This window comes from Rhinolophus sinicus, linkage group LG16, assembly GCF_036562045.2.
Source record: "Rhinolophus sinicus isolate RSC01 linkage group LG16, ASM3656204v1, whole genome shotgun sequence".
Classification (NCBI taxonomy): Eukaryota; Metazoa; Chordata; class Mammalia; order Chiroptera; family Rhinolophidae; genus Rhinolophus; species Rhinolophus sinicus.
In genome coordinates this window covers 37,306,359-37,334,083 of record NC_133765.1, presented here as the reverse complement: position 1 = coordinate 37,334,083, position 27,725 = coordinate 37,306,359, and the positions used below count along the sequence as shown (strand labels likewise).

The 27,725-nt window shown below is 50.4% G+C and overlaps 1 protein-coding gene across 1 annotated transcript in view; it reads right to left on the bottom strand.

Annotated features, from left to right (window-relative positions):
- Positions 1–27,725, bottom strand: part of TMEM132C (transmembrane protein 132C) — a 248,787-nt gene that overhangs the window by 34,399 nt on the left and 186,663 nt on the right. The window contains exon 4 of the mRNA XM_074321410.1: positions 12,569–12,752. Coding sequence (XP_074177511.1) covers positions 12,569–12,752 — 184 coding nt within the window. The remainder of the gene's footprint in view (positions 1–12,568; positions 12,753–27,725) is intronic.

Here is a 27,725-nt window from a genome sequence, read left to right as displayed (position 1 = left end):
GGAAATGCTGGCTCAGGGCACGAGTCACCAATGGTGCCTATCAGGGGAGATTTTTGCAGGTGGGCTTTCCTGGTACCCATCAAATCATAGAGAGAATCTATCAAGTGGGGTTTTGGGTTGTGAGTACGTACGTGAACTCTGGATAACTCAAATGAAAAGGGAACCTGCCAGAAGGACCTTAGGTGTCTCAGACGTGGTGGTCAGCTGGGGAACAGGGCGCTCACCATGGAGATGCTAATGAATGAATGCCAGCATCGTTTTGTATCCTTGTGTCATGCCTGTCAAGGACAGAGGCACCCAGGTGGCCCAGCGTGGACGGTGTGCCATCAGGCACAGTCGCAAGGTGGGGAGAGGGAGGGAGGCTGCATGAGGGGAGAGTGCCCAGCTCCAGGGCCACCCAGGCACTCATGGACGCTGGCATGCGCACAGCCATGCCTAGTTTCCCAGGCTTTGTCCCGTGGGGTCAGAGCCATTGCAGGACCAACCATCCACTCTGATTCTGTGGGCTGTATCAGTTGTATTTCAGTGAAGGCCAGACAGTGCCTACATCTCCACTAATTCCACTCTAGTGGTTGGCGCAGCGGACTCCTATCCCTTCAACACTGCCTGCCCAAATCTACCAAAAACAAAAAACAAAACCACTGTGAATCCTACGTGGCCCTAAGTCTAGACTGAAAGTGGAACGTGTATCACATTAGTAATGGACCGTACTCCCCCTAGTGGCAGAGATGGGCAACACGCAGAATCACACCGCAAACGGAGATGGTTGACCCGGTGCTGATTTTTCTGTGGGAACACAAGCCACGGCCCACACCGCTGATCAGACAGAGTGGAGTTTACTCTCCTAACACCGCTGTCTGCTCCAGGGCGCTTTGGAGGTAAAATCTAACCATTTTAACTCTACAGTTTGGTGAACTGAGCGACACCATCCAGCCTTAGAACATTTCCATCGCTCTCTGCCTCCCTTGGGACATCCACTCCTACATTGGGCCCCAGGCAATCGCTAGTCGGATCAGCTTTCTGTCTCCACAGTTTTGCCTTTTCTAGAAATTTCATACAATGGATTCCTACAATTCGTTTCCTTTTTTTTAATGCCTGGCTTCTTTCACCCCAGTAGTTTGGTGCATCGTAGCTTTTTCCTTTTTTACTGCTAAATAGGGTTCTATTTTCTGGTTGTCCCTCCATCTGCTTACTCTTCTGCCGGTTGAGGGCTACTTGGATGATTCCAGGTTTTGGCGATTATGAATAATGTTGTGTAATAACATCGGCCTACCTGTCTCCAGGTGGGCAGGTGTTTTCATTTCTCTACTTACCTGGGACTCGCATAGCTGGGTTGTATGCAAGTGTACATGTAATGTATTAATAAACTGCCAAACTGTTTTCCAACAACTGTGTATCCTGTCACATTCCCACCACCGATCTGGATCCGATTTCCTGGCGTCCAGGTCAGCACTGGGCCTTCTCCTCCGCTTGGGCCATTTCAGTGAGGGTGAGGCTAATTCCACTGTGACTTAATGTGCATTTCCCAATGACAAACGACACTGAGTATGCTAATTCCCCTAACATTTCAGATGTAAATGAATTACTATGGTAAGTCTTGGCTCAAATTCACGGAACTGTTGCTCTAACATCCGATTTAATCATTTATGTTAAGAGAATTTGAAAAGAACCAAATAATAGGCTGGCAAGAAGGCATTCTGGCCTAGCACCAATTTAAAAAAAGAACAAATTTGAAGAAAATGAGAAGGATAGTTCAAAGCAGCTGGATACAGCAAACGTAAAAACATCTAAATTAATTATCAACATACATATGATGAGAAGGATTTCACATTCACTGTTTAAAATTTCCTTGTAAAATTGGGATTTAAAAAAACAGTGCTGCCTCTTGTTTATACTAGCAAATACAGTGTCTGAATAATGAGATTTTAGGGCACCAGACGCTGGCTCTGGCTGCTGTTGGTTGGGCACATGCGCCGCTGCTGGCTGTCGGCTGGGTGGTTTCTCTCTGCCCGGTGAGCCCAGTTTCTCAGCCGAGGTTTCATCACCTCCTCCTTCATTGTTAACGTGTGTGTCTGCTGAGGAGTCTGGGAGAATCCACCGGAACGTGAGGCCCACATTAAAAGGCTACCCCCAGACAGCCACAGCCTCGAGGCTCCCTGACCGCCTGCGGGCTGACCTCTCAGACGAATGCAGACCTTTTGTAAATGAGTGGAAAATGTTTCCAGTTTCCTCTGCCTTGGCCAGCTTTGCAGATTTAATTTTGAGACGCGTGAGCAGCAATCTGGCTGTAAAACCCCTTGTCCCGTGCAGAGTTCCTCACGTATGGGACAAATACGAGTCTTCTGGGAAGAAGAGACAATCTTGCCTCTTTTCAGTGATGAAGGGTAAGAGAACTAGTTTGTCACCGCCATGGTTTCTCTGGCAAATTCCAGGAGGAAGAGTTCTCCGTTGGTCCGTGAGAGACGATGTCAGTTATAAGGACAGGTGCAGCTTTCAACAGATGCGACCATCTGCTGCTCCTGCTTGTGGAATGCTCGCCAAACCCTTCCCAGGACTCTGCCCAGCTGTCCCGGGAGGCAGTGGTGGTGACCAGCACCAACCACTTCATTCCCATTCACGGGCTCCCACCTCTTAGCTGTGTGTCCTTGGCAAGTTACCTAACCTCTCTGTTTGAAGAGCTTCCTCTTTCAAAAAGAGGAAAATAATGCTACCAACCCCATCTCTGTTTCCTGGGGCTTCTGTAACACATCATCACAAACGTGGCTTAAAACAACAGATATTTATCTTCTCACAGCTCTGGAGGCCAGACATCCAAAATCCAGGCGCAGGCAGGGCCAGGCTCCCTCTGAAGGCTCCTAGGGAGGGTCCTTCTGCCTCTTCCAGCTCCTGGCTGTGTCTACGTCCCCGGCATTTCTTGACTTGTGGCCACATCACTGAATCTGTCCCTCTGTCTCACATTCTCTGTGTCTGTCTGTCTTTCCTTGTCCGTCTCTTCTAGGAACACCTCCTGATTCAGGGTCCACCCTAATCCAGGATGACCTCATCTCCATCCTTACCTTAATCACATTGGCAAAGACCCCAGTTCTGAATAACGTCAAATTCACAGTTACCAGGGGTTGGGAGTTGGAAATATCTGTCTGTGGCATACAGTCCAGCTCAGTATCTCAAAGAGATACTGGAGAAGATGCCAACAATTATTGTATTATTATTATTATTATTATTATTAAAGGAGGTGCTGGCTATGGCTCGATGAGGAAGGTGATGTGAGGACAACGGCATAGGGACAGGCCTGGAGGCTGAAGTGGCTGTGTGAAGGGCGCCCATCATGCTGGTGGGTCTGAAGCTGAAATGTGGGAAAGAGGAGCCTGGAGCCAGCGTGGCTTGGAAGTCCCAGGAGCCAGGAGTCAACCCAGGGTGGCTTGTCTCTGGAGTCCGCATTCCCACCATGGACTGTTCAGCCTCCCCCATTAAGTCTCCTGTGCTTTTCTTCATTCCATCTCCTCAAGGAGCACAGTGTTTGATGTAGAACGGAGCTAGACTACAGCACAGTTTTTTAAAACAGCTTTTTGAGATACAATTCACAGCCACATCACTCATCTATTTAAAGTGTGTAATCCAGAGGTATTTAGAGACACCTCCTTTTGGATCAAAGATACCAGTCTCGTCCTCCAACTTCCGCATTCATCAGATCTGATGAATGTTCTCAAAGATGATATCATCACTATTACCATGAACAACACCACCACCATCATCACCATCGTCACCACCATCACCATCATCACCACCATCACCATCATCACCATCATCACCACCATCATCATCACCATCATCACCATCACCATCATCATCATTCGTCGCCTCCTCTGTACCCTTTTACCATAAATATTTTCCGCTATAAAGTGTAGAAGTGGAGAAGACAGAGTTAGACATGGGTTGAACCCCACTTGCACCACTGCAAAGCTGTGTAACCACAGGCATGTTAGCTATAAAATGAAGATAACATCAGCTCAGGCACTGCTGAAGCAGCTGCTCCGAGGACTAAATGAATTAATAAATATGAGCGCTTAGCACAGTGCCAAGCTGTCAGTAAATGTTAATTATTATTATCATGGAAATGAATCTCAATGTGATCCGGCAAACTTTGACTTCACAGAGCCACCAAACCAGGGCAGCTCTAATCTCTGGAAATTCTTGCTAGTTTTGGCCTCTGTCTCCGACTAGGTCGCCCAGAACTACACGGCCACATTTTCAGGGGGGATTGGTGACCCTTGCTTCTAAGGAAGTCATGTTCCATGACTGACACTGACAAACACAAGATGAGACCAAATATGGGAAAGTGTTTTATGAACAGCAGAGTGCCGAGCAGATGTCAGTAGCCTTCGGCCACTCACAGAACCACGGGGGACACCCAGTCCAGTTCTCTACCCTGCCCTCTATGCAGAAATGGGGACAAACCCCCCAAAATGAGGCCTCCCATGTGGAACTGGAAGCTTCTGGAGGTTTTGCAGAAAATGAAGGCAGTCTCCCATCTCCCACGGTGCCCCTTAGGAAACGCATTTTACAGGTAATCTCAATGGAAACCAAGCCCCACATTACAGGTGACTTACTGTTTGCTGATGGAAAGTCCCAGAGCCCCTTCCTAGACAGAAAGCCTGCGGAAATTGGGTCATGGAAAGACAAATACCCACAGTGCACTTGGACAAGTTCTGTTCTGGGAATTCCCACTCCATCAACTGTGGGATCCAATGGGGGTGTCTGGATCAGTGAGCCCCATTTTGTTTGCCATGTTTCCCGGAAGCAGGATTGCATGGTAGAGAGGGGTACAGGGGCGGCACTTTAACGAGACAGCAGAAATTATTTAGAAAAGGTTGCAGTTAAGAAAATGCCTTAGACTGTAGTAACTCCGGCCTCGTGGGGGTCTCAGCTTCTCGTGTGGTTACAGGGAGGAAGGAGGGTGTCATGCAGACCGAGGGCCAAATCCCATGGCTGCATCCTACAAGCTGTGTGGCCGAGGGTGAGTGACTTCACGCCCCTGAGCGTCAGCTTTCTCATCTGTAAAGTGGCAGCAATAATTTCCGTCTCACGGAGCATTTGAACAGACTTCAGGAGACACTGTCTGTGGAATGCTGAGTGTGTGGGAAGCACTCCAAAATGTTAGTTACTGCTGTGGAGTGTGGGAAGGTTTTCTGTGACCCTTTGGGAAAATCAACAAAAGGAGGGTGAAAGGACCTCAAAAGATTAAAAATAGAACCAGCAGATGATCTAGCAATCCCATTTCTGAGTAAACATCCTAAAGAACCAAAGTCAGGACCTCAAAGAGATATCTACACTCCCATGGTCCCTGCAACCTTCTTCACAATAGTCAAGGTACGGAAACAACCCAGATGTCCATGGATGGATGGATGAGCCAAGCGAAGGTGATGTGTACAGACAGTGGAATATTACTCAGCCGTACAAAAGAAGAAAATCCTGCCAGTTTGCGACAACACGGAGGAACCTGGAGGACACAATGCTCAGTGAAATAAGCCAGACACAGAAAGGCCGGTTCTGCACGATCTCACTTACAAGTGGAATCTAAAAGAGTCAAAGTCACAGAAGCAGAGAGCAGAGCGGTGGTTGCCAGGGGCTGGGGGCAGGGAGTGGGGAGCTGCAGGTCAAGGGCACAGGGTTTCAGTTACGCAGGATGAGTGAGAGCTGGAGGGCTGCCGGACAACATAGCCTGTAGTTAACAATACGGTTACAGATGTGTTAGGCGTGGATCTCAGGTTAAGTCTGCTTACCACAAAGAAAAGCAAGAACGAAACCACAGAGGGTCACCAGGAACCTGGGAGGAGGTGGGCATGGTCGTCACGCTGAGCACGGTGAGGATTTCACAGGTGGATGCCGTGTCCACACTCATGAAACTGCACGTCACCATGTACAGGATTGTCTATGTCTCTGTTACATCTCAATAAAGCCTGTTTTTTCTAAGGAAGATGAGGAGGCTCCTAACCATTCAAGGCTCAGAGGAAGCGACAGAGCTTGGCTGCCCTGGCGAGTGGAGGCCTGACGCTGAGATGGGGGTTCACGGAAGGTGGCTGGACCTTCCTCGGGGGCTCATTGAATGTACAGTGTGTGCCACTCAGGACCATAGTCCTAGCGATGGGCCTTCCCACAATGTCTGGGCAGAAGGAAATGCCCACGGGGCAGGATTTGGGGCAAGGCGGTGGCAGGGCGGATTGTGTGTGAGTGGTCTCCACGTGGCCAGCCTTGGAGGCTCAGTTCTCTTTTGACCCAAAAACAGAATTACACGTTGCCGGGGAATCTGACAACTCTCGGTTGCAACCCTGCACAGTGGTAACTTCGCTGCAGGTGGCTTTTTGTTAACGGAGATCTGTTTCAGGGGTGCCCGTGAACCTGGTAGCGCGGGTGGCCCCTCAGAGCGAAAACCGGAACTCTCCCATGTACGTGTCTGGAAGGCCAAAGAAACACTTTTCAATAAAATAAATGAGTGTGCTGATTCTGACCTTTTTAAACTCTGTGGCAAAATCCAGATGGAGCCCAAAAAAAAAAAAAAATCTCATTTCATCTGGCCGTTCTTATATTAATTTATAAAGCAAAATACCAAGATTAATTTTCATTCAAATGTGCACCCACCAAAGGTGCTTGAAAATGAAATTCCATTAACGATTCCCTTTCATTTTTACTTTCAAGAATTTGGGCTCTGGTGATTTCTGCGCTCAAACACAGTGGGGGTTCTGTAAGCATTCAGAAAACGATTTTTTCCCCTCTCATTACAGGACACAATGCAGTATCTTAGGAAATTTGTTACTTAGAATCTCTTAACGTGATACAAGCCTGTATCTGAGATAACGCCAGGAACACATGGTAAAGTGACTTTCAGGTCTGATTACAGCGAGTGATTGAAAATACTGCCTCTGAGTAACTCGATCACTTATCATTTTTGAGGGTGCCATGTACACCAGCCCGGCATTATCAGCCAGAATGGGGGCGGCTGCGACGCTACGACTGCCTGACAGTCCTTGGGGGGGAGTTATATATGCTCAGGTACTCGTGTTCCAATAAATCCTGCCTTTTCCAGTCCCCTTGAGCAGGAGAGGAAGGAAAAGGGACACCGTGCATCTCAAGCCACTAAGGGCAGCCACTTTGGATCTGGCACAGCCAAAGCAGAGCGCAAAGTCCGTGGTTTGGTGCTGAAACCTACAATGAGGGAGAAAGGAAAACGAAGGAAGAAATGCATCGTGGGTAGAGGCATCTCTTGCCCTGTCACTCAGGAAAGTGGGTTTCACTTGGTTTGCTGGTAAGTTCAGGCAGGGCTGCCAAGTACAGTTGGCCAGGTTTTGCACTGCACAAGGCTGTGTATTCACATCGCAGATATAGCGCATCTTCTGATAGAGGGAAGGGGTGTCAATGGAAGGGCTTCCCTTTCTAATTCGCATGGGGACACTGCTTGTGCCGATGGTTCAGACCTTCTCTCAGGACAGCAGGAATTTCTAAGAGGAAGCACATGGATATTTTCCCAGCCGTCTCTCCCGAGACAGAGAAGATGGGTTTCTACACGCAGCCCAGCCTCGCTACTTCTCGGTGTCATTAACGAAGGGCGCTGCTTCACGTAGCAGGTAAGCAGGAGCCTTGGTTATTCTGTTTACTCCTTAAGCTCCGAGTCTGCAAGCCTGACCTGGCACGATGTGGACATTCCATAAATATTCGTTCAATGAATGTGCTGCTAGACCATTCTGCACAGAAGCCCCTCCTATGGCTAGCTTCTGCCCTTAGCTGTTCTCCATTCTCTTGGGAATATTAAGCATTGGTCACGATTTTGGGGGGGTTGCGGGGAAGGTCCCCGGAAAGAGTGAATAATCAGTTCCACAGAAAGAAAGACAAGGGGGATTCTGGATGGAAAGGTAAGTGGGCCCAACCCCCACTCAGTTCACTCACACGTTTGAAAAGCAGTATGTGGTCCTGAAGACCAGATCCCTGGTCCTGCAGCCCTCCGGCAGCCCTCACCAGGCCAGCGGTTCCCAGGATCCCTTTGCAGCCCCAAGAATTACGGACGACCCTAAGGAGTTTTTGCCTACGGAGGTTATACCTATAGATAGCTATCGTATTAGAAAGTGAAAACTGGAGGCTTGGGGCACTCAGGATGACAACAGCACACATTCTGTTAGCCGATTGAGTGAGGACAGCATCCACTGCCTCCGTGCCCGAGACAGACACAGCGAGAGGGGAGGTCACGTGGTAGTGTTTGGAAAGCCGGTCTCCACGTGGCCCAGCACCCTCGCCTCCGGGCGCTCACAGCTCCTGTCAAACTCTGCCACGCTGAACCAGAGATGGCTGACAGAACCAACAGAATACAGCAGAGCTGATGGTGTGTGACTGCCGAGGTGTCCCAGCAGGCTTTGTCCCCCTTGGTCTCTGGGGGAACAGCACCATGTTGTGAGGCCCCTGGAAGGGGAACTAAATTGCCACCTCGAAGGTGGGTCCTCCAACCCCCGCCCAGCCTTTGGACGACGCAGCTCTGCCAACACCTGGATTGCAAGCTCCTGAAGGACCCTGAGACGGAACCCCCGGCAGGGCTGGTCCCGAATTCCTGGCCCTTGGGGTAAATTGTTATCCACCCATGGATAACCACCACCTTCATGACTGTCACTCTAGTCACTGTCCCATCCAATAACGCAGCCACCAGCCACATGTGGCCATTTACACTCAAATTAGGTCAAGTTGAAAATTCCTCTGTTGCTATAGGCAATTGTAAGCGCTCAGTGACCTGTGCTGCTGGTGGTTCCCACAGGGCACAGTGCAGACCTGGAACATTGTTACAGAGGGTTCTGCTTTGTAAGTTTCAATAGGAACTGTTTCCTTCCAGACTGTAGCTGAGCTACATAGTGTCCAGGAAGATGTAGATGTACAGGACAGGAGCTGTAGGCAAAGGGGACACGGCCCTGGCAGGTGTGCAACAAGGGGACACAGGTAGGGAAGCATTAGTGTTCCAGGGCTGCTCTAACAAAGTGCCACAGACTGGTGGCTTACAACCGAAACTTACTCTCGCGAGATTCTGCAGCCTGGAAGTCCCAAATCAGGTGTCACCAGGACCACGCTCCCTCTGAAAGCCCATGGGGGACACTTCGTTGCTTCTGTCCTGGATTCTGGAAACCGTCGGCATTCCTCATCTTGTAGGTGCATCACTCCAATCTCTGCCCCATCCTCATGTGACCTTCTTCCCTGCATCTCTTCCCTCCGTGTCCAAATGTCTCTCTCTTGTCAGGATACCAGTCATTGGATTTAGGACCTCATCTGAATCACATTTGTGAAGACCCTACTTCCCAACAGGTCACATTCGTAGGCACAGTGGGGTGGGGATAGGGGGTGGAATAGAAGGGGGATACGGGCATCAACATATCTTTTGGGAGACATAATTCAAGACACTACAGGAGACTGTCTCTCCCTACTTGGTCCTTTCACCGCTGGTGCCTCCACTGGCTGAACCTCACCAGAAGCCAGAACCAACAACCCTCTCTTGCCGCACACTTTGGGGGAGGGGGCGTGGGGAGGCTTTCTCAGACCTTAATGAATCTCCATGACTCCCTGGAGAGGTGAGAATTAAGATCATTATCTTGCAGACTTGAGAACAAGTAGCAATCTCTCTTTTAAACAGTCCTCCTGATAGCCACTTTATTTTAAATTTGATTTTATGCAGAGAGATAGCGATACATTCTAGGAATTTTAAAAACTTAATGTAAGAAAAAAAAATAAACAAACAACAACCCAGTTCCCACTATGTTTCAGGGGCCCGGGAAAATGATTCCATTGTACGTGTGCAAAGGCAAAAAATCATAACTGTCGAAGACTTCCAAATTCTGGGTAAATTTCACCACCTCCCAGAAAACCCAATCTGGGCCTAAGTCAGTCAGTCCTGAAGCAAAGGGCCTCTTTCTAGCCTGTCAAAATGAGGGTCTCCTGCTTCCCTAGACTAGGCATGAAGTTTAGATACATTATACATTTTTAAATAAACTCTAAGGAGAAACTCAGACATTAACAGAGCGAGAAAGGAGTTACACTCTATCCCCTGAACTTCCACAGAAACATTGCATCATCACGGGCTCTCAGCTTAGGAAACACCTACCTGTTTGCTGTCCCCCAACCCCCAGAGCGGAGGCCCCTTGAGGGAAAGACCTGTCTGTTTCTTGTTGGTGTCCCAGGACTGGCTGATGAATACGCACGGTGCCAGCACATTCTAAGAGCTCAGGGTGAGGTCCAGTGGGTTCTGTGACCCCTTTACCCTCTAAGAGGCCAGCACCCTGCACCGCCCACTGCCTGCACAGATGCCACAGGTGGTCTGGCCTGGCCTCTGATTGTGGGGTTTCAACTGAGATGTAACACAGCTGACCCTTGAACAACACGGGTTTGAACTGTGGGTCCACTTATACACGGATATTTTCAATAAATACTGTAAGTGTATTTTCTCTTCCTTATGAATTTCTTGGTAACATTTTCTTTTTCTCTAGTTTACTGCATTGTAAGAATATAGTATAGATACATATTATTAATACATACAAAATAAGGTTTATGTTATCAGCAAGGCTTCCGGCCAGCGGTAGGCTATGAGTAGTTACATTTTGGGGGAGTCAGAAGTTATTCATGGATTCTCAACTGCAAGCACCCCAATCTCCATGGGTCAAGTGTATGTTATTCTTACGTCAAAGCAGAACCGAACCCCAGGAACGGAAGGTTCTCCTTCATCTCGTAGTTTGAGCTGCCTGCAGGCCGCCCGGAACCCCGTCTGTCCTCTCAACCAGACAACCCCCGCCCCGGGCCTCCCGCCAGCCTAACGTGGGTTCAGTGAAGGCACCGGGCAGGGGCCAGGGGCCAGGGACCAGGGGAGGGAGACACGTGAAGGCCACAGAGCTGAAACCTGGTGCTTTCCTGCCCCCGTGAAGGGAAGGGCTGCATTGCCGAGTGAGCCTGAAAGGGGAGAGAGTTCAAATGGCTTTGGATGCAGGACAAAATGCTTAGGCAAAAACTGGCCGGTGCCTGAGGTGGAAACTGGCAGGAGCATATGTATACAGGAAGGAGAAGGGCGTGGGGACGGGGGGCTGCAGTGTCTGCTCCAGGCCATCCCAGACTCTAGGGGCGTAACCTCCCTGTCACAGTGACTGCTTGGGGTAGACCAAGGAGTAATGACCCAATAAGCACCACGCGAGGCCATGAGACCTTTGTCAGGGTTTCTGGAAAGGAGCGCGGAGCTCTTCCTGGGCTTGGAGCTTGAACCATTGGCAGCAGCACTGGCTGCTGTGTTGCCACCATGAGTAGACTACGAGCAAAGCCACAAGACAGAGGAAAACGAGGTCCTGGTGACGGAGTCTATCTGAGTCCCGATCAGGTATCTCTGAAGCCCGTACGAACCCTAGACGCTGAGTTGCACCAGCCAGTAAATTCTTACAGTGCCTAACCCAGTGTGGGGGAGGGTTTCCATCACGTCACCCAGCAAACCCTAATCGAGCTACTTCTCAGCCTGATGTACTCAAGCCTGCTCTCTCCAAAGCGGAACAGAAGTGAGTTTTAGACATACCAGGCCAGGCTCCATGTCTGCGAGGCTAGAATTCTGGCAAAGACAGTTACAGCTGAACTTCCAAGCACCTTCCCATCCCCTCAAACCCCATACTCTGTGGGTCTTGTAGTGCAGGGGGGTCTTTACCTTCCGCATAAGCGTAGGAATGGCCCCAGGACATGGCAGATGTGGCTCAGTGACCCCGGGGTAGGGTTGCAGCTAGCTTCTTACCATTCTCCCTCTTCCTTGCTCACTGCCCAGGGTCTAGCTCGAAGTTCGTGACGGGTTTGTGTTGTGCGCTAGTTGTGTCAATGATGTGTTGCCTTATTGTGTAGTAAGGCAGAGACCATGGGGTTCGCCCAGGGCTCCTTCTGCACGCATGTTCCCAGCCTCTGGAAAGCTGATGGGCCCTGGGAGTCCTTCTGACCAGAAGGACGTGTGCGGAAGTGTCACATGTCATTTCTAGGCCACTGCTTAGAAGAACTTGGGTGTAATTCTTCAGCTCTCTGTTCCTCTCTCACAGTGACCAAGAAGCCACGTGTTCCTGACATAAGCGCTACAGGATGAGGATGCAGCCATCAGTCCAGGTGTCTGGGGGATGGCACAGAACAACCCGGTACCATTTACGCCACGTATCAAAGCAAGAATAACCATGTTGTATTAGGCACCTGAGGATTTGGGGCTGCTCGTTGCACTAGCATAGCATACTTATCCTAATATGCATGGTAACTGAAAGATTCCTTATAAAAAAGAATGGGAATAGACTTAGAGAATAAAATGTACGTAAATAATAAGCTTGTTATAAGGATAGGACAGATATTATGAAGCTGGTATGAAAACAACTGAAGTTGAGACGTCAGGACTAATGAAATGTAGCGCCTTCCAGGCTGGCAGGAGATGGGAAACTTCACGTAAACATTTCGTAAAATGAGTGCAGCAAACATTCTGGGAAAGACAGGAAGGACACAGGACGCACTCAGACAGCTGAACACAGTGCGTCCACGATCACACAAGGCTTACCATGGCTAAGGGGACAATGCCAACCAGGTCCTTCTGGCTGATGAAAATCTCAGACACGGCGATGTCTGTGGTTCCCTTCCGGGGGTACTCAACCTGCCAAGTGATGGGCTGGGTCCCCGAGAGGCTGCTGAAGCTGGCTATTTCAAAGTTCATCTGCACAACCTCATTGAACGAACTGCTGCTTCTGGAAAGGAGCAAAAGAGAACAGCGTTAAGCTGCTTTGTTCAGTGGAAGGGCCCTCTCTCCCTTTGGCCCTCCTCCTCACCACGGTCACTAGAATATGAAGACAAAGAAAACCCATTTCAGAGATAGTACCTGGGACATGGCACCAACTGCAAGTCAGGGACCTGGGCGAAGAGCCGTCAGCATTGAGCATTAACCAGTGAAAATACTGATGTGTCTCTTGAATTGATTTTTACTAGCTTTTCAGACAATGAGTTAATCCAGTTTGCCTCACCCTGGTGGTATAAACCTAGATGGCCTTTGAACTAAATGGACCCACTTTAAGTTCAATTTCATAAGTGTGGCAGATATTGTCGGTGGCTCACTCAACGTCATTCAGCCCCTCCCTAGCGTACCCTCCTGTCCCACAGAGGCTAAGGAGCTCACAATGACATTTCCAGGCTCCCTTGCAGCTAGATTCAGGCTTAAAGAAGAATCTCCAGTAGTTACAGCCACTCTTCTGGGACTTAGGTGTAGAAGTGGGTTTTGAAGCAAGAGCTGGGGAGGGAGTTAGGATTTTCTGGTCCTAAAGGGTCAGCTCTGGTGGCATTTTGTGCATCCAAACCCTCAGATTGTTATGTAAGCCCCTAGCAGCAGTGCTTCCACTACCCTGGTTCCCCAAAAATAAGACCTAGCCAGACAATCAGCTCTAATGTATCTTCTGGAGCAAAAATTAATATAAGACTGGGTCTTATATTATAGTAAAATAAGACCAGGTCTTATATTAATTTTTGCTCCAAAAGATGCATTAGAGCTGATTGTCCGGCCAGGTCTTATTTTCAGGGAAACACAGTACAACAGAGCCCTGCAGATTTGGTCATTTTTCTTGTCAGTGTTTTATGCCTTGTTCCCGGCTGTGTAGTAAATACAGTCCAGTGGGTTTCCTAGAAATTCACTGAACTGCCTGGTATCCTTTAATGAAACCTCTTCTGTTCAGAGGGACTAGTTAGCTAAAGGGACTCTTGTCTACAACTAAGAATTCTGACCAACATCCTAAATTTGAGGTGGGCTCAGATACATGTATTTTTAGAGAGCTTTCCCTAGCAATTCTGGTAGTTTGGGAACTACTGACAGTCCAAACATCTCTCTCTTTTTTTTTTTTTTAGATGATGATGAAATGAAGGCCCAGAAAGGGGAACTGGCTTGCTGAGGACAACACAGCTGGCTGGTGGCAGAGTCAAAACAACTGCAGCACTTCCCAGGTCCCAGTCCCATGCTCTTGATGGCATTCTCCTTACGACAGTTGGTGGTCAAGCATGAAGTCACAAGCCACCCAGCGAGTTTCTCTAGGACAGGGGTCGGCACCGTGTGGCCTGTGTGCCGTTCCTAGCCTGCTGACTGATTTTGTAAAGAGTGTCATTGAAGCACAGCTCTGCCTGTGTGTTTACACTTTATCTCTGGCAGCTTTCATGTTACAGGAACAAGGCTGAGTACCTGCGTCAGGTAATGCACAGCCTGCAAAGCCCGAAGTGTGGATTGGCTGGACCCTACAGAACACGTCTGCCAGTTTGTTTAGGAGATCAGAGGAGGGGGCATTGCGGAACCTTTCTGGAGGTGTTCAATCAAAAGAACCATATTGGTGGATGTGGGAAGAAAGGGCTTTCCGGGCGGAGGCGGGGCTTGTCAGTGGGCCAGGACTCGGGGTAGATGGCAAAGTCAGACTGAGGTCCCTCCAATACTCGCCTTGATACTAAGTATTGTTGTCAGTGGTGGGTCAACAGGTACGACACCTCAGCGGGCATCCACCAGCTAAGTGTTTTCAGAGGCATTCAGGGGTTTTTCCATAGCCCATCAAGAAAGAAGCACCACATGGGCTTAAAAACCACTCCATGCTTGTGCTGGTACCACCGTGGGGTGTGGTGGGGAACCCCTTTCCTTTGAGGGGGTCACAGTCAGTTGGGGAGACACCCACTCACTCTTCAGGGCTTGCTCAACAGCCAGAACGCTGACTGTCATCCCGTCACCCTCAGCCCTGCTGGGGGGCTCAGGCAGGAAGGTCACTGCACCTGCCGAAGCTCTGGGACCCATGAATCTTCCTTGTGCTGTCTGTGCCGGAAGTGGGGCCCAGAGCTTCATGATTTATGAAATGCTGGGTGTTCCTCTGGGACAGAAAATAAATTCAGTGTCGGGAACATCCAGCCGTGGCTGGACAGTCTCGTGAGTGAGTTATCGGCCTTGGAACATGAACGAGCGGGGTCTGGAGTCTGGAATGTTTCCAGTAGAAGAGCCACGTTCTCGGTGCAGGAGCTAAGGCCGCTCCACTCCGTTCCTGGAAACCCTGCCCGCACGCGTCGGCCCAGCCTCTCTGTCCCTGGGGCAGCAGCACTCCCTCATCCCCGGGGGGTTTAACCCTGTCCTCTCAGCAAGAACACGGGTCTTGACTTCTCCTTATCGACAGCAGAGCTCGGGACTGGCGACTTGACAAACTCCATTCAACCCACAATTCACTTTCCCTCGTCCCGGATATGCCAGTTGCCACAAGACCCACGGTGGCCCCAGAGGAAGACCCACACAGGGAGTAACACCAGCGAGTTTGCAATGTGCCTTAAATCTACATCCATCTTCCCTCTGCCACACAGTTCTTCTGTGAGCATCACCACGGCCCTCGCCACCGCTCTGAGACGCAGCTTCGCTGCTAGACGATTGAAATGATGGCACTCCCTGTGTTCAGGGAGGGAACTGGCGTGCTGAAGGGGCTAGCCACCCTCTTACCCACTAGCTGCGTCCGCATCCATTGCATTCAGGCTAAAAAAGGGGCATTAAGGGTGGCAGAATGCTGCACAAGAGTACAGAGAAGCAGTGTTTTTCTCTCTGGCTTTGAAAGACATTCTGTTATCTGATTTTTGGGGAACAATGGGGCTACTCTCCTAGGGTATTCTGCTCAAGGTAACATAAGAATAAAGGCAACCAGCCATTGAATGTGAAATGTTTCCCGTGTACCAGGCCCTGGGCCAGGTTCCACGCATACGTTATTCCAAGTCCCAATAAAAACCCTGACAGTGCTAGGATGGTTCCATTTTACCAAAGTGCCAGAGCAGGGGTGTTCTCCCATATATGCACCCAGGAGAGTGTTTGCAGCTACTCAGTTTCCACCGGGGGATGGAAGGAAGTGACCACACAGGCGTCCACTGGAAATATGCCACAACCCCCGCCCAGACTCCCATTCCTGTGAACCATCTACACTTAATCTTGCTTTCAGAATAAAAAAATAAATTAAAATTTCACCATTGGAGGGAAACTCTAGCCTCCTGCAGAGCTGTGCAGAATTCTGGATCAGAGTGACATCGGGGCAAGCAGCTGGGGACACTGGGGGCACGTGCCTGTTAGAATTTTGACGCCCATCTGGCAGGGAGCTGGAGACCTCAGATGAAGAGAAGAAATTGTTCTGTGTCCACAGGGACCTAGGGAGTGTGTGTGAGAGAAAAGGCCAGACAAGTGTAACCTGACAGATAAATGAACCCGAGGGAAACCTAGGGATTGAACGTTCTGAGTCAAGACAAGAAATTCCTTTGAGAAGACAGACAACTGACTCCCTTAATAGTTTCATGCAATCATATCTCTTCCTATGCCTCCTCAGCCTTTACTTTTTCTATTTCTAAAAACTGCATAACGTGATATCCCCAAATTAAAGTCAATTGAAGGATATTTTGCAATTGGAGACTTTTGTGGAGCTGAGGGGAGTAGGTTAGATGGTCCCTATGTTCATCTAAATGCGACATCACCACTGCATTTTCCTTATGGGAGGGCAGGCCAGTGGCACTGGACAGTGACAGATTGTTCTAGAGAAGCTGGGGATCGGGAGTCTTTCTAGAAAACCTCTGGACTTTTAAACCTCAGAACCTCAGCGTTTGTGCCGCGATGCAGCTCAGACCACCGGAGCTGGCTGTGTGCCATCACTGGCTTAGGTGAGCCCTGAATTCTGGGAGCAGCATTCCACAGAAGCGGCATGACTGCAGGTGCAAGACACCCCCCTAAAGACAATGCAGTGTGATTTTCAACCTGTTCCCAGGGCCTGCAGCGTACCACGCCATGGCCACGGGGCTGGAGCTGGTCTTTACCACCACCCCTCGCTCCCGTTTTACTCCTGTGGCAACCAAAGCAGCTCCAGTCTTACACGTTATAAATATTGGGTCTCCAAGAAGCTTTGTACTTAAAGAGTGAAAAAGAGAGGACGGAATGAAGGAAGGAATGAAATGAGGGAAGGAGAGACGAAGAAGTGAGACAGGGAAGTGCGGAGGAGGGAACATCAGCGTTAGAACCAGGGCTTTAACTTATGGCTGTTCCCAGGGACACGGAGTGTGTTAGGATTCATGCCGCGGGCTCCCAAAGTCCTTTCTCACCAGTTCCTGGCTGGGTTACTCTGCGCTACTCGGCCTCCTTTTCCTGATTTGCAAAGTGGGCATACTAATCCTCCCTATTTCATAGAGGATTAAATAAATGAGTGGATAAGCCTCATGCACTGAGAACAGGACTTGGGACTATGCAGGAAATGTCGACAGACGTCAGCTGTTCTTGATTTTAGCAGCTCTCGACACGAGCAGCGTTCACAGCAACTGTAGTTTTGGCTGCCTCCCGCCACCTTTGAAACATGCTCCTTTAGGGCTGGTCCCAGGACCTCCCTGCCAATAAACCACAACAGAAATGCTGACTCTGTGCCATTCAGTGTGCACTGGGACCCATTCAAATTTGTTACTCGATAGCTGCGCCTGGCAGACACGATACCACGGTACGATGCATTATGCTGGCAGATGGGGACCCAGAAAAGAAGACATCTGTCTGCAATTCTGTCTGTGGTCAGTGCCCCCCTACTGTCTCTAGGCCAACTAAAATCTTTGCTAAGCTTTCGCCTTGAAGGGACCAAGAGACATGGCATCCTATAAGGGGCTTGCGATGTTGTTGGAGCAATAAAGAGAGTAATTTAAACCCTGTAGTGACTGCAGAGAGCGCCCCAGAACCACCACTTGCTAAATCAATAGTGTAGATGTATTGCAATAACTCTCAAAAGAAAATGTTAAAAATTGGCTTAAAAAAAGCTCTTACTCAAAAGCAAATAAATTCCTCCAATAGTCGCAATAGAGTTTGGACCACTTGAAACCCAATTTACCACACCCCTTCACTGTTGAACTTATAAGAAAGTGGAGTCTGGGGGTGTGTTACGAAGCCAAAAGGACTTTACTTCCTCACTACGGTCTGGAAGGGATTTCAGCTCCAAAGTCACTACCCACTGTTGACAGCTTAACGCCTGCAGAAAGAAACGAGGCTAACAAAATGAAGAAATCAACCTTATAAGAGGGAAGCCACTTCAGGAGAACAGAACCAATTTGCCCAGGCTTTGTTTTATTCATTCTACTTCATGTGTATTTCATGAAGGCACAGAACACACACACCTGTGGGAAAGGCTTCATTAGCTGGTCCCAATGACCCCACCACAAGGAGAATTCCCCCGTGACTCTGAGAGCTCTCCGTGGTGCTGAAGCCGACCAGTTTGCATGGCCAGTCCCAAGCAAGAAACGACTCCTTGCTCTGACTGACAAAGTGGATTTAACAAATGTCTCACCATTACTAGGAAGCATGGAGAAAAAGGCATGGAGAGCAGGTGAGAGCAAAGGAAAGTTACAAGACAAGAACCCTGGGGAAAACCAGTTCTACTAGACAGGACACTGTTGCTGAGGCCACAATGAATTTCCTTGGTTCTCGGCGTCACTAATCCCACAGTCCAAACGCTGAGTGGGAATATCTGATTGGCTGGGATGAGATAACACACCCTAATCCAATAGGTCAGGGGAGTGAGAAAGGGTCTGGTCCGTAATTGAGAGAATCATCTCTTTCCTCCTGCTCTCTGTAATGAGCGTACAGGATGGCATTCAGGATGTGGGGTAATGGTGAAGTGCAGAAAGAGGAGAAAAGCCTTGGAAGCTTGCCCTGTTTCCAGGCACACTTCGATTAGACCATGAGTTTGGACTGAAAAAGATTTTTCCTTCTCTCTTAGTCCTCGAAGCCTAAAATTTTATAGAAGCAGGTAAATGTGAAGGGATGAGGCAAATCTTATCGATGCCACTGACGTCTGTCCAAAGGAGAACTGCACCCCCTGACAGAAGTCACCTGAGCCTTCCCACCCTATGAACTACGGGCTCTCAACCTTGGCTAAATGTTACCATCACCTGGCGAGATGAAAAGAAAAACTGTCACTTTGTAGTGCATACAGATGTTGAATTATAATGTTGTACACCTGACATTTATAAAAAGAATAAATGTTATAGATATAAAAAAAAAAAAAAGAAAAGAAAAGAAAAACTGTCAATACCTGGGTCTACCCTGGATCAATGGAATCAGAATCTCAAAAGACAGCACTGAGACTTTAGTATTTTTAAGGCTCAGATGGTTTTAATGTGAGGTCAAGGTCGAGAGTTACTGCTCAACACAGAAGGATTCTCTCTGTGATCACCAAGCATTTCACTTTGAAATCATTATTACTTTTTGCGTCCTCGTGTCTATGTAGCAAGTTTATTGGGTGGTGTTCCGACCATGGGCTCTGAAATCAGACACACTTGGGTTTGAATTCTGAATTTGACATTTAGTGTGTGTGTGTGTGTGTGTGTGTGAGAGAGAGAGAGAGAGAGAGAGAGAGAGAGAGAGAGAGAGAGAGAGAGAGAGAGACACCTTGTCCAAGTTACTTAATCCATTACCTCTCAACCTTGGTGACAATCTGAAATTATTTGGTGGAGGGGCTTTACAAATTGCTGGTGCCTGGGTCCACCTTGCTTTCATTGGTTGGGAGGGGGTCTGGACCCAAGGATTCGAAAGGACTCCCGAGGCAACTTTGCCAGTAGCAAAGTTGAAGAACCACGAATTTCACCTCTGTAAGAATCAGCTTCTGGATCTGTGATAAGCCAGCCTCCTGAGGCTGTTCCAAGGATAAATGGTGTAAGGCCTGTGTAGACCTTAGAGCATACACAATAGAAACCACCCGTCAACTCTTAGCGCTTCTCATTGCTACAGTTATTCCTCCTGTGCAATAAGCTGCAGCCCTTGCTCACCGTCGTCCTCCTAGAGCCAGGTGCCCTGGGATTTGCAGAACGAAGACCCCACCCGCTCTCCCCAGGCTCTGACCTAAGCGTCCCTCAGAGCCGTCGAGTTCAGCCCTGCCTCTGAGTCTGGCCAGGCCAGGCCCTGCCATTTACTTTCCTGGCTGCAGCACAGTGACGAGTGTGACACAGTTTGGAGCCAAAGCCCTGGGTGCGAACCCCACTCTTAGCCCTGGCACATCGCTCACGTGACGCAAGCTCTGAAATCCCAGTCTGTGCGTCTCTGGCATGGGGGCACACGTTCTGGGCATGCAGCGGTCGGGCGTGTTGAGGGAGATGAACGCCCATGCTGAACAGGCCCAGAAGCCGGGCACAGAGCGGTGTCCTGTTCACAGCTCATGCAGTTAATAAAAGAAACTGGGGCTGGTGAGAGGGACACAGGTAGGACAACAAAACCGTGGACCAAGAGGACCTCTTGACAGGTGGAGAGAAAGAGCATGGGGGCTTCCAGTCCCCCTGTGTGCAAGTCCCCCCTCCCCCGAGTGGCCCCAGGGCTCCCTTTGCCCCACATCGAGGGCTTAGTTGTGGTCGTGTATTCCTGCTGGTTTTATTTCCCTTGCCGGCTGCAGTTCCCTGAATGCAGCCTGGAGCTTACGTGGCCCTAACATCCCAAGAAGATTAATTTGCAAGGAGCTGACATTGTCGCTCTGTTAGATCACACCTCAGGAAGTACAGCTGCCAAGAGGACCTCCGAGGTCTGGATGGAAGAGTATGGCGCCCGCTGTGGCGGGTTTCCCAGTGCTGCCGTGGGGGCCCCTGCACCAGGCTGGGCCTGGGCTTGGCATTGCTTTCACCTCCCAAATCCTGGCAATAGGATGCCCCTCCCCTGACTGTACCACTACTGCTCCTCCACCATCGCCTCCCCAGTTTACTCCTCGGTATGACTCAGCGACACCGAGCTGCCTCGACCTCAGTGCCTTTGCACGTGCTTTCCTCCAGGCATCCTGCAGCTCAGCCATCACTGCGTCCGCCCTGCTACCCACGGCTCACCCAGCGGCTGTCCTATGTCACACACAGCCCACTGCTGGCTCCCCCTTCTCGAAGGCGAGCTCCATGTGAGCAAAGATACCGTTTTATTCACCGTTCTACGCTCACCATACATCCCAGTGCTGACCCACAGGCGGCGCTCAACAAATATTTATTGAATCAACAATGAACGAGGGATTGCTCCCGGAGCCGAGTTCCTGGAGAGTCACACTTTTCTTTCCTTCCACTCGTCAGGTTAATATTAATTTCACTCAAGGAGAAGAAGGAGTCTCTGCTTCGTCGGTGAGAAGCGCAGGAGCGTCCCTTGAAGCTATCAGCCTTTCCAGAAGGGCTGAACTCATTCCAAGAGCAAAGAGGAAAGCGCAGCCCACTGGAGGTCTTCCAGGAAAGACATGCTCCAAGGGCCACTGCCGAACCTTCTCATTTTCCAGATATCACAGAAGACAGACGTTGGATGTGCTCCAAAGCTGGCTATTGAATTCGGTGCCTGCTGAGCTCCACTAAACACATAATGAAGAGGCTGAATTAACTTTGCAAAAATATAATTTACAGTTAATGGTTGTAATTGATGAGTCAAGGGTCCCTGAGGTGGCAGGAACTGCTGAGACTAAAACGATGGGAGGGGCCGAGGGGAGTTTCATTTCTGAACTAGAAGGCCCACTCCACTTAGCACCCAACTCGTTCGCCCAGCCATCCCTCCGTCCAGCATTTTCCAAGCCCCGGAACTATGCCAGGCACTGTCATTTGATCGTAGGGATACAGAACAGCATGTGCTATGGTCCACAGTGGGTCACGGCCTACCCCAGGAGCGCCCACACGCCTGCTGTCAGTTCCAGTTCCCCGTGTATTTGGCTAGAGACACAGCCAGCAGACGGCTGGGGCGCATGCAGACGCCGTACCTCAGGCTGCTCTACTCTAGAGCCTGGTTCCCTTCTGGGGCGTTTTCCAAGCAGGTGGTTCCACAGGCAGGCGAGAGAGCAGGCTCACGCTTGCCCCACCAACTTCTCCTTGTGTCTGGGGGTCCATACCGCCCTCGTTCTGGAAGACTTTATACTGTCCGCAACCCCACGGCATGACAGAATTCCTTAGTGAGACTTTAAAAGACACCAGTGCTTTGGAGAAAACACCTTCCTCTCCTCCCTTAAGAGTCAACTGTTGTGGGCTGGATAGCTTGTTTTTTTCTGGTAAAGCTTCCTAGGATAGCTTCCTCTTTCTCCCGGACCATGGCGGTTGCCTCTTCTCCCTGATTCTGTGCTCATCTCTCTACAATGTATCCTCTGCCCCAGAGCCAGGGGGGTTTTTCTATAACACAAAATTCATGAGGCCACTTGCGTCCTTGGCAGTCACCCTGGCCTCCCAAGTTACAATACAACCTGAAGTCCTCTCCCCAGACATGGCCTCTCCCTCGGACCTTGCCGTCTGCTGCACAAACACGCCCAGCTCACCCCCACTTTCACGTCCGCTGCTCCCTCTGGCTGCTCCCTCTAGGTGCCGCCTTATCACAGGAGTCAACACCTGCAAACACGAGAACACCCACACTCAAGCAGACGCTCCAATGCCCACCCTCCAGAAATAACCTACGGCTAGATTTTCCTTATCGCCCTATCGCCGTCAGAGACATGGTTCCTTTGTTCACTGGCTCCCCCACCAGGACGTAAGCTTCTTGAGATGAGAAACGTGGCCTGTCTTGGTCCCTGCTGCACCCCCAGTGCCTAGAATGGGGCCTGGCCACATGGGGGCGATGGATACATCTTTGTTAGTCAAGTGAATGCACACACGTCCCGTTGGGGAAGCTTCCGGCTTCCTTCTCCGAGTAGTATCGTTAGGTGCATCAGCCAGTCACCCTGTAAATTGCCCTGTTGCCCTAACCTAGTAACACTTATTGGCAACTTCCCAAAGGTCACGTCCAAGGGGTGAAGCTGACGAGGGGACCAAAGGTAAGCTGAAGGGAAGGTGGGGAGGAGGCACTGCTGAGGTGCAGTTTGAAACGCACAGGGAGAGCAAGTCTGCAAGGACCTGTCCTTTGTCTTTGCCCAACAGGACACAAGGCTGCTCGGGCACCATGGGGTGGCCCAGCCTGCCCTTGCCAACCTTCCTGCTAGTCTCCAGAGGCCCTCAGTGTCCCAGCGATGGCATGGGGACCACGCCTCCTCGGGGAACCAGCCCCCGTCCACTCAGTGAGGTGCATTTGCACCATGTGACATCTGTGGTATAGGAATGGCCTTTATTCAGTGTCTTGAAAGTGTCACGAATAGAAAATAGATGAGCTGAAAAGTGAGTGAAGTCTTCAGCTACACAAGTGGCTCGTGCCCTGGAGATGAAAAGCCCTTGACTGAGTCAGTGTTAACAGATGGCTTCCGGGAGGCGGGGCCCCGGAGTGGGGAAGGGTCGGTCTGACAGGGCTGTCGCACTACGTGTGGGGGAAGGCAGATCCTTGGAGCTTCCTGTCACGTGAGGACCCCCATACAACGCTGCCCAGTGTGACACAACCCTCGGCCGAGCATCAGGAAATGGTGACAACCCTGATGCAGTGTGATGTCTCTCCATCCACCCAATTTAGTATGATTGAGGGGCATGGCCGCTTCCTCTTGGAGCACCATCCATCTCCTATCCTGCTGAGCTATGACGGGAGGTTCATTTCGGGTTATGCCCCACTTTAGGATGAAGGGGCTGAATCTTCCATTTTCTGTGTGGCCGACGTGGCCTAACGAGGTGGGTGCACCTCCTGGGACCTTGCCAAGGAGGAAGGAAGGAATGTGGTCATACGTACGCTGACCAATGCCCCCAGGTCCCTGCCATGGTCACCGTCACCTTGTCCTCTGTAGACCCTGGCCCCCCCCCACGTCTGTCCTCTGCCTCTTACAGCCCTGTGACCTCCTACTCTGGGTCACACGTTGTCTTTGGCTTGAGTTACCTCGATTCTGTTTCTCTTGCTTTGCAACAAGCACCCCTGGCCGATACACCTGGTTTACCCTGCACTCCCTGGGCCTCAGTTTCCCCTTTTATAAAAGGAGACAGTGAAATGAGCCGAGCATTTCTGCGCTCTGCTGTGATGCTCTGAACTCAGTGGTGTTGGTCCCACACCTGACGTCAGCACTTTGGGAAGCCGGAAAAGTGGAGCTTCAGAAGGTGTCCCTGCCTCCCTCATGTAACCTGGAGGCCACGTGAAACCCTTTCATCTGTAAACGGTTCCTCGTGTTCTAACAGCGGCGGTCTGTGCTTGAAAGGCAGGCAGATGCATGAACATGTGTCCCCTCTGAGCCATCACCAGGCCCAGCAGGAGAATCCAATATCAGGGAAAAATTCAGTGGATGGAAAAATAAACGGAGGATCAAAGCAATATTTCCCCACTCTGCTCTCAGGGGAGCAGCGTTTCACTTCCAGCTTTGCTGACCATTTCGACCCATCCTCCTAAGAAAGGGATGCTTGCTGGCCGGCAGCCCCCTCTGTCCATCCGCAGATGGGAGGGATGCAGCCACCACGGAACCTGGTCCTCAGCAGCTGTGGGGGAGAGCGGGGCACTTTCAGATCAAAGGCACTGAGGCCATAACTGCTTGGCCGAGGCGATCCGAGGGGACCTCCAATTCGGAAAGAGCCATTTTTAGGACTCTTGGAAGAGGGAATAAAGATGCCAAAATGAGCCGTGTCCTTTGAGAAATCAGTTTAAGGCTGCAATTTCATCTCAGAGTAAACTCGTTTAGGTGGGCTCCCCAGACACGGGACTGTGGGGTTGAATTACACTGCTCACCCTGGAAGTGCAAACACAGTCCTTGCTGGAAAACAGTTCCAATCCCAGAGTGCTGTGCACTGACGTGCCCCAAAGCAGTTGCGGCCGCTGTGCTTGCCACTGTCCCATTCCCAGCCTTCTCTCTGAGTCCCTCCACGCAGGACTGGGGGGTCTCTGGTGACCTGCCTGTGCCACAAGCAGCTCTGTCAAGAAACAGCGATGGAGCGCCTGCTGTATGCACGGCGGTTCTAGAGGGACGGGGACGCAGCAGCCAGAGAACAAAGGCCTCGCTTCTCCCGGAACTTCTGTTCTAGTCTCTGCGTATTGGGGGCACGAGGCATGGGGGGGGGGGGAGACTGACGAGGGAAGCGGCGTGGCTGTGACGGTGGCCGTGACACACTCAGCATGTGGCCCTGGCAAACGCTCAAGACACAGAGGCTGGGAGGTGATCCCACACGTGTGTCTCTGGGCACCTGGGTCACAAGTCGTGGGGACCCTGCCTGGCATCTGCACAAAACTGTGCAGGGGGCTGGGGGCTCCGCCTGGCAAATGATGCCACCCAGGGCCCACAGAGGCACGTGAGCCCTTGGAGGGGGGAAGGTCCTCACGGGGCGCATATTTTGTCCTCTTGTTTCCTCAGCTGGGGGCTCAGAAGGAGCCCGTATTCCTCCTGGGCCATCAGGGGAGGCCGGGCTTAGAAGCCAGGCTCCTAACACACTAGCCAGCGCGCTTTCCACAGTCCTGCAGATAAGCACAGAACACTCAGAAGAGAGATGAAAACGCAGAGGCACTGGGGGCAGTATGGGAGTGGAACATGGGGCGCCAAGCACCGTAACAGGTCTCCCAGCTTCAGAACTGCCCGGGGAACTGGAGCTGGAGGGCTGGGGGTGCGTGGGGAGTGTGTGCCCGTATGTGGGGCACACGCTCCACGAGGCTCTTTAACGTCCACTCGCTCGAGGGCCTCACAGGACCCCGGATGCAGTCCCATCCGGCTCACTCAGAATGAGCAGGACAGAGGTCGTGAACCGGGACTCGCCCCGCTCCACCCAGTTCCAGGCAGAGACCTGAATCCCATCTGCTACCGGTGTGATGTTGGGAGGGTCTACGCTGAGGGCACAGGACGAGTGACAGCACATCCCTCACGGAATTGGCTCGAAAATAGGAAGAGCCAGGCGTTCAGCTCAGTTGATCAGAGATCTTTCTCTTAGTTTAATTTGAAGAGAGAGAAGCGAAAAGACAGGAAAAGGAGGGAGGTGGGGGTGGGGGGGGAGAGAGAGAGAGAAGAAGGGAAGGGAGGGGCGGGGAGGGCAGAGGAGAAGAAAGAGGAGAAGGAGGAGAAAGCCGTGCAGCTTCCTTCCTGCAGGACAGGGCAGGGCAGGGGAAACGTGAGGACACAGGAGGAGTCGTGACTGTCATTTCAGTGGACCCCATTGCGAAGCCAGGCTTTTGACAAGGGAAACTCGGTCCTCAGAGCACCCAGCCTCTTAATGCCTCATGATGACAAAGGCAAGGCCGGCACCTGAATGTTAAATGGTCCCTAAGGAAAGGGACTCGGCAACTTGATGTCACCATGGGCACCACAGAATTAAAGTCATCGTGTGGGATACTCTGGGAATGCTGCTTCTGTGGCTCACGTGGCGAGTGATGGTCACTGTCGCCGGCACCCCTGGGGATATTCTCGGCATGAGGCTGCCCCCAGAAATGCTGCCTTGGGTCTCCTTCCTCCTCCAAGGTGGAAAGTAAGCGTTTCCCTAAGTGAAACGAGGAGCGGACCTTGGACTCAGGGTCTCCAGGTCCCTGGCACTGAACTTTGTCCCCACCCCCGTGTCTCTGTGCCCACAGAGGGACAAGCAGCTGTCCCGGTGCTGTCCCAGGAAAGGTACCTGGGCTGCAGACAGGCCTCCAGTAAGTGACCCAGATGTGGCTACAGAGATGCCTTCAGGACGGAGACTGGTGGGGGCGGGGACAACCAAACCACCCACAGCTGGCTGGCTGCTTGGGGCCTTTCCAATTTACCATCACGTGCGCTCACGTTGGCTTTTCCAAAGCGAGAAGCATCTTCCTTCCTGCTGCACTCTAGTTCCTGTGTAATATTTGCCACAATTTTCTTGCCACAAAAGGCATGATTGTTTCTCTTAAAAGGAGGAGAAAGGGGCAAAAAAAAAGGAAGATGCAGAGGAAAAATCACACACATCACTAAGGAATATTTAAGTGAAGACAGCAGTTTGGTGGTTTTATTTGCTTATGTAATAGTGGAAAAATACCAGTCCAATTCCATTTCTCCCTGTAGCTAATAATCTTTTTAACCACAACAGAGCAGAATTCTGGTCTTGCAAAGTAGGTCAGAGACTGCTAAATATATACTGCTAAATAGGTCTTTATAATATCCACTATATATTTATATAAACAATACGTTAATATGAATATACAATATAAGTTACATGTAAGCATGTATCCTATATTTATAACATATGCTGTTAAAGTATATTTGGCTATTGTAATTACTTGCCATGTTTGACACCTAAAAAGATACTTTAAGATGTATCACACGCAACAATAACAAAAATTCAAATGATCCAAAAAAGAATACAGTGAAAATGCCCGGACCCATCGTATACCTTTCCTGAGGTCTGCTGTCCATTTACAAACGTACTCCTTTGTTTCATTTTAAATTGTGGCAAAATACACATACCATAAAATTCACCATCAAACCCACGGTTAGGTGCACAGTTCAGTGGCATTAAGTGCCTTCACGTTGGGTAGCCAATCCCATCATCCATGTCCAGGACTTTGTCACCTTCCAAACTGACACTCTGTCCCCATTAAACAAACACTCGCCCCTCCCCCTCCCCAGTCCCTGGTCTGCCATCTACTTCCTGTCTCCGTGAATCCGACTCCTCTGGGCTCCTCACGTACCGCGTCTGTCCTGCTGTAACTGGCTTATTTACTGAGCATCGTATCTTCAAGCTTCAGCCATGAAATTGGATGTGAGACATGCCACCCACACTGCTCGGTGCCCGGCTTCCCCACTTGGCAATATTTCTTAGAGAACTTTCCAGATCAGTGGATGCAGATATTACTCATTTTAAGTGGCAATATAATATTCCATTTAACGGAAGTGCCAGAATGTATTTGA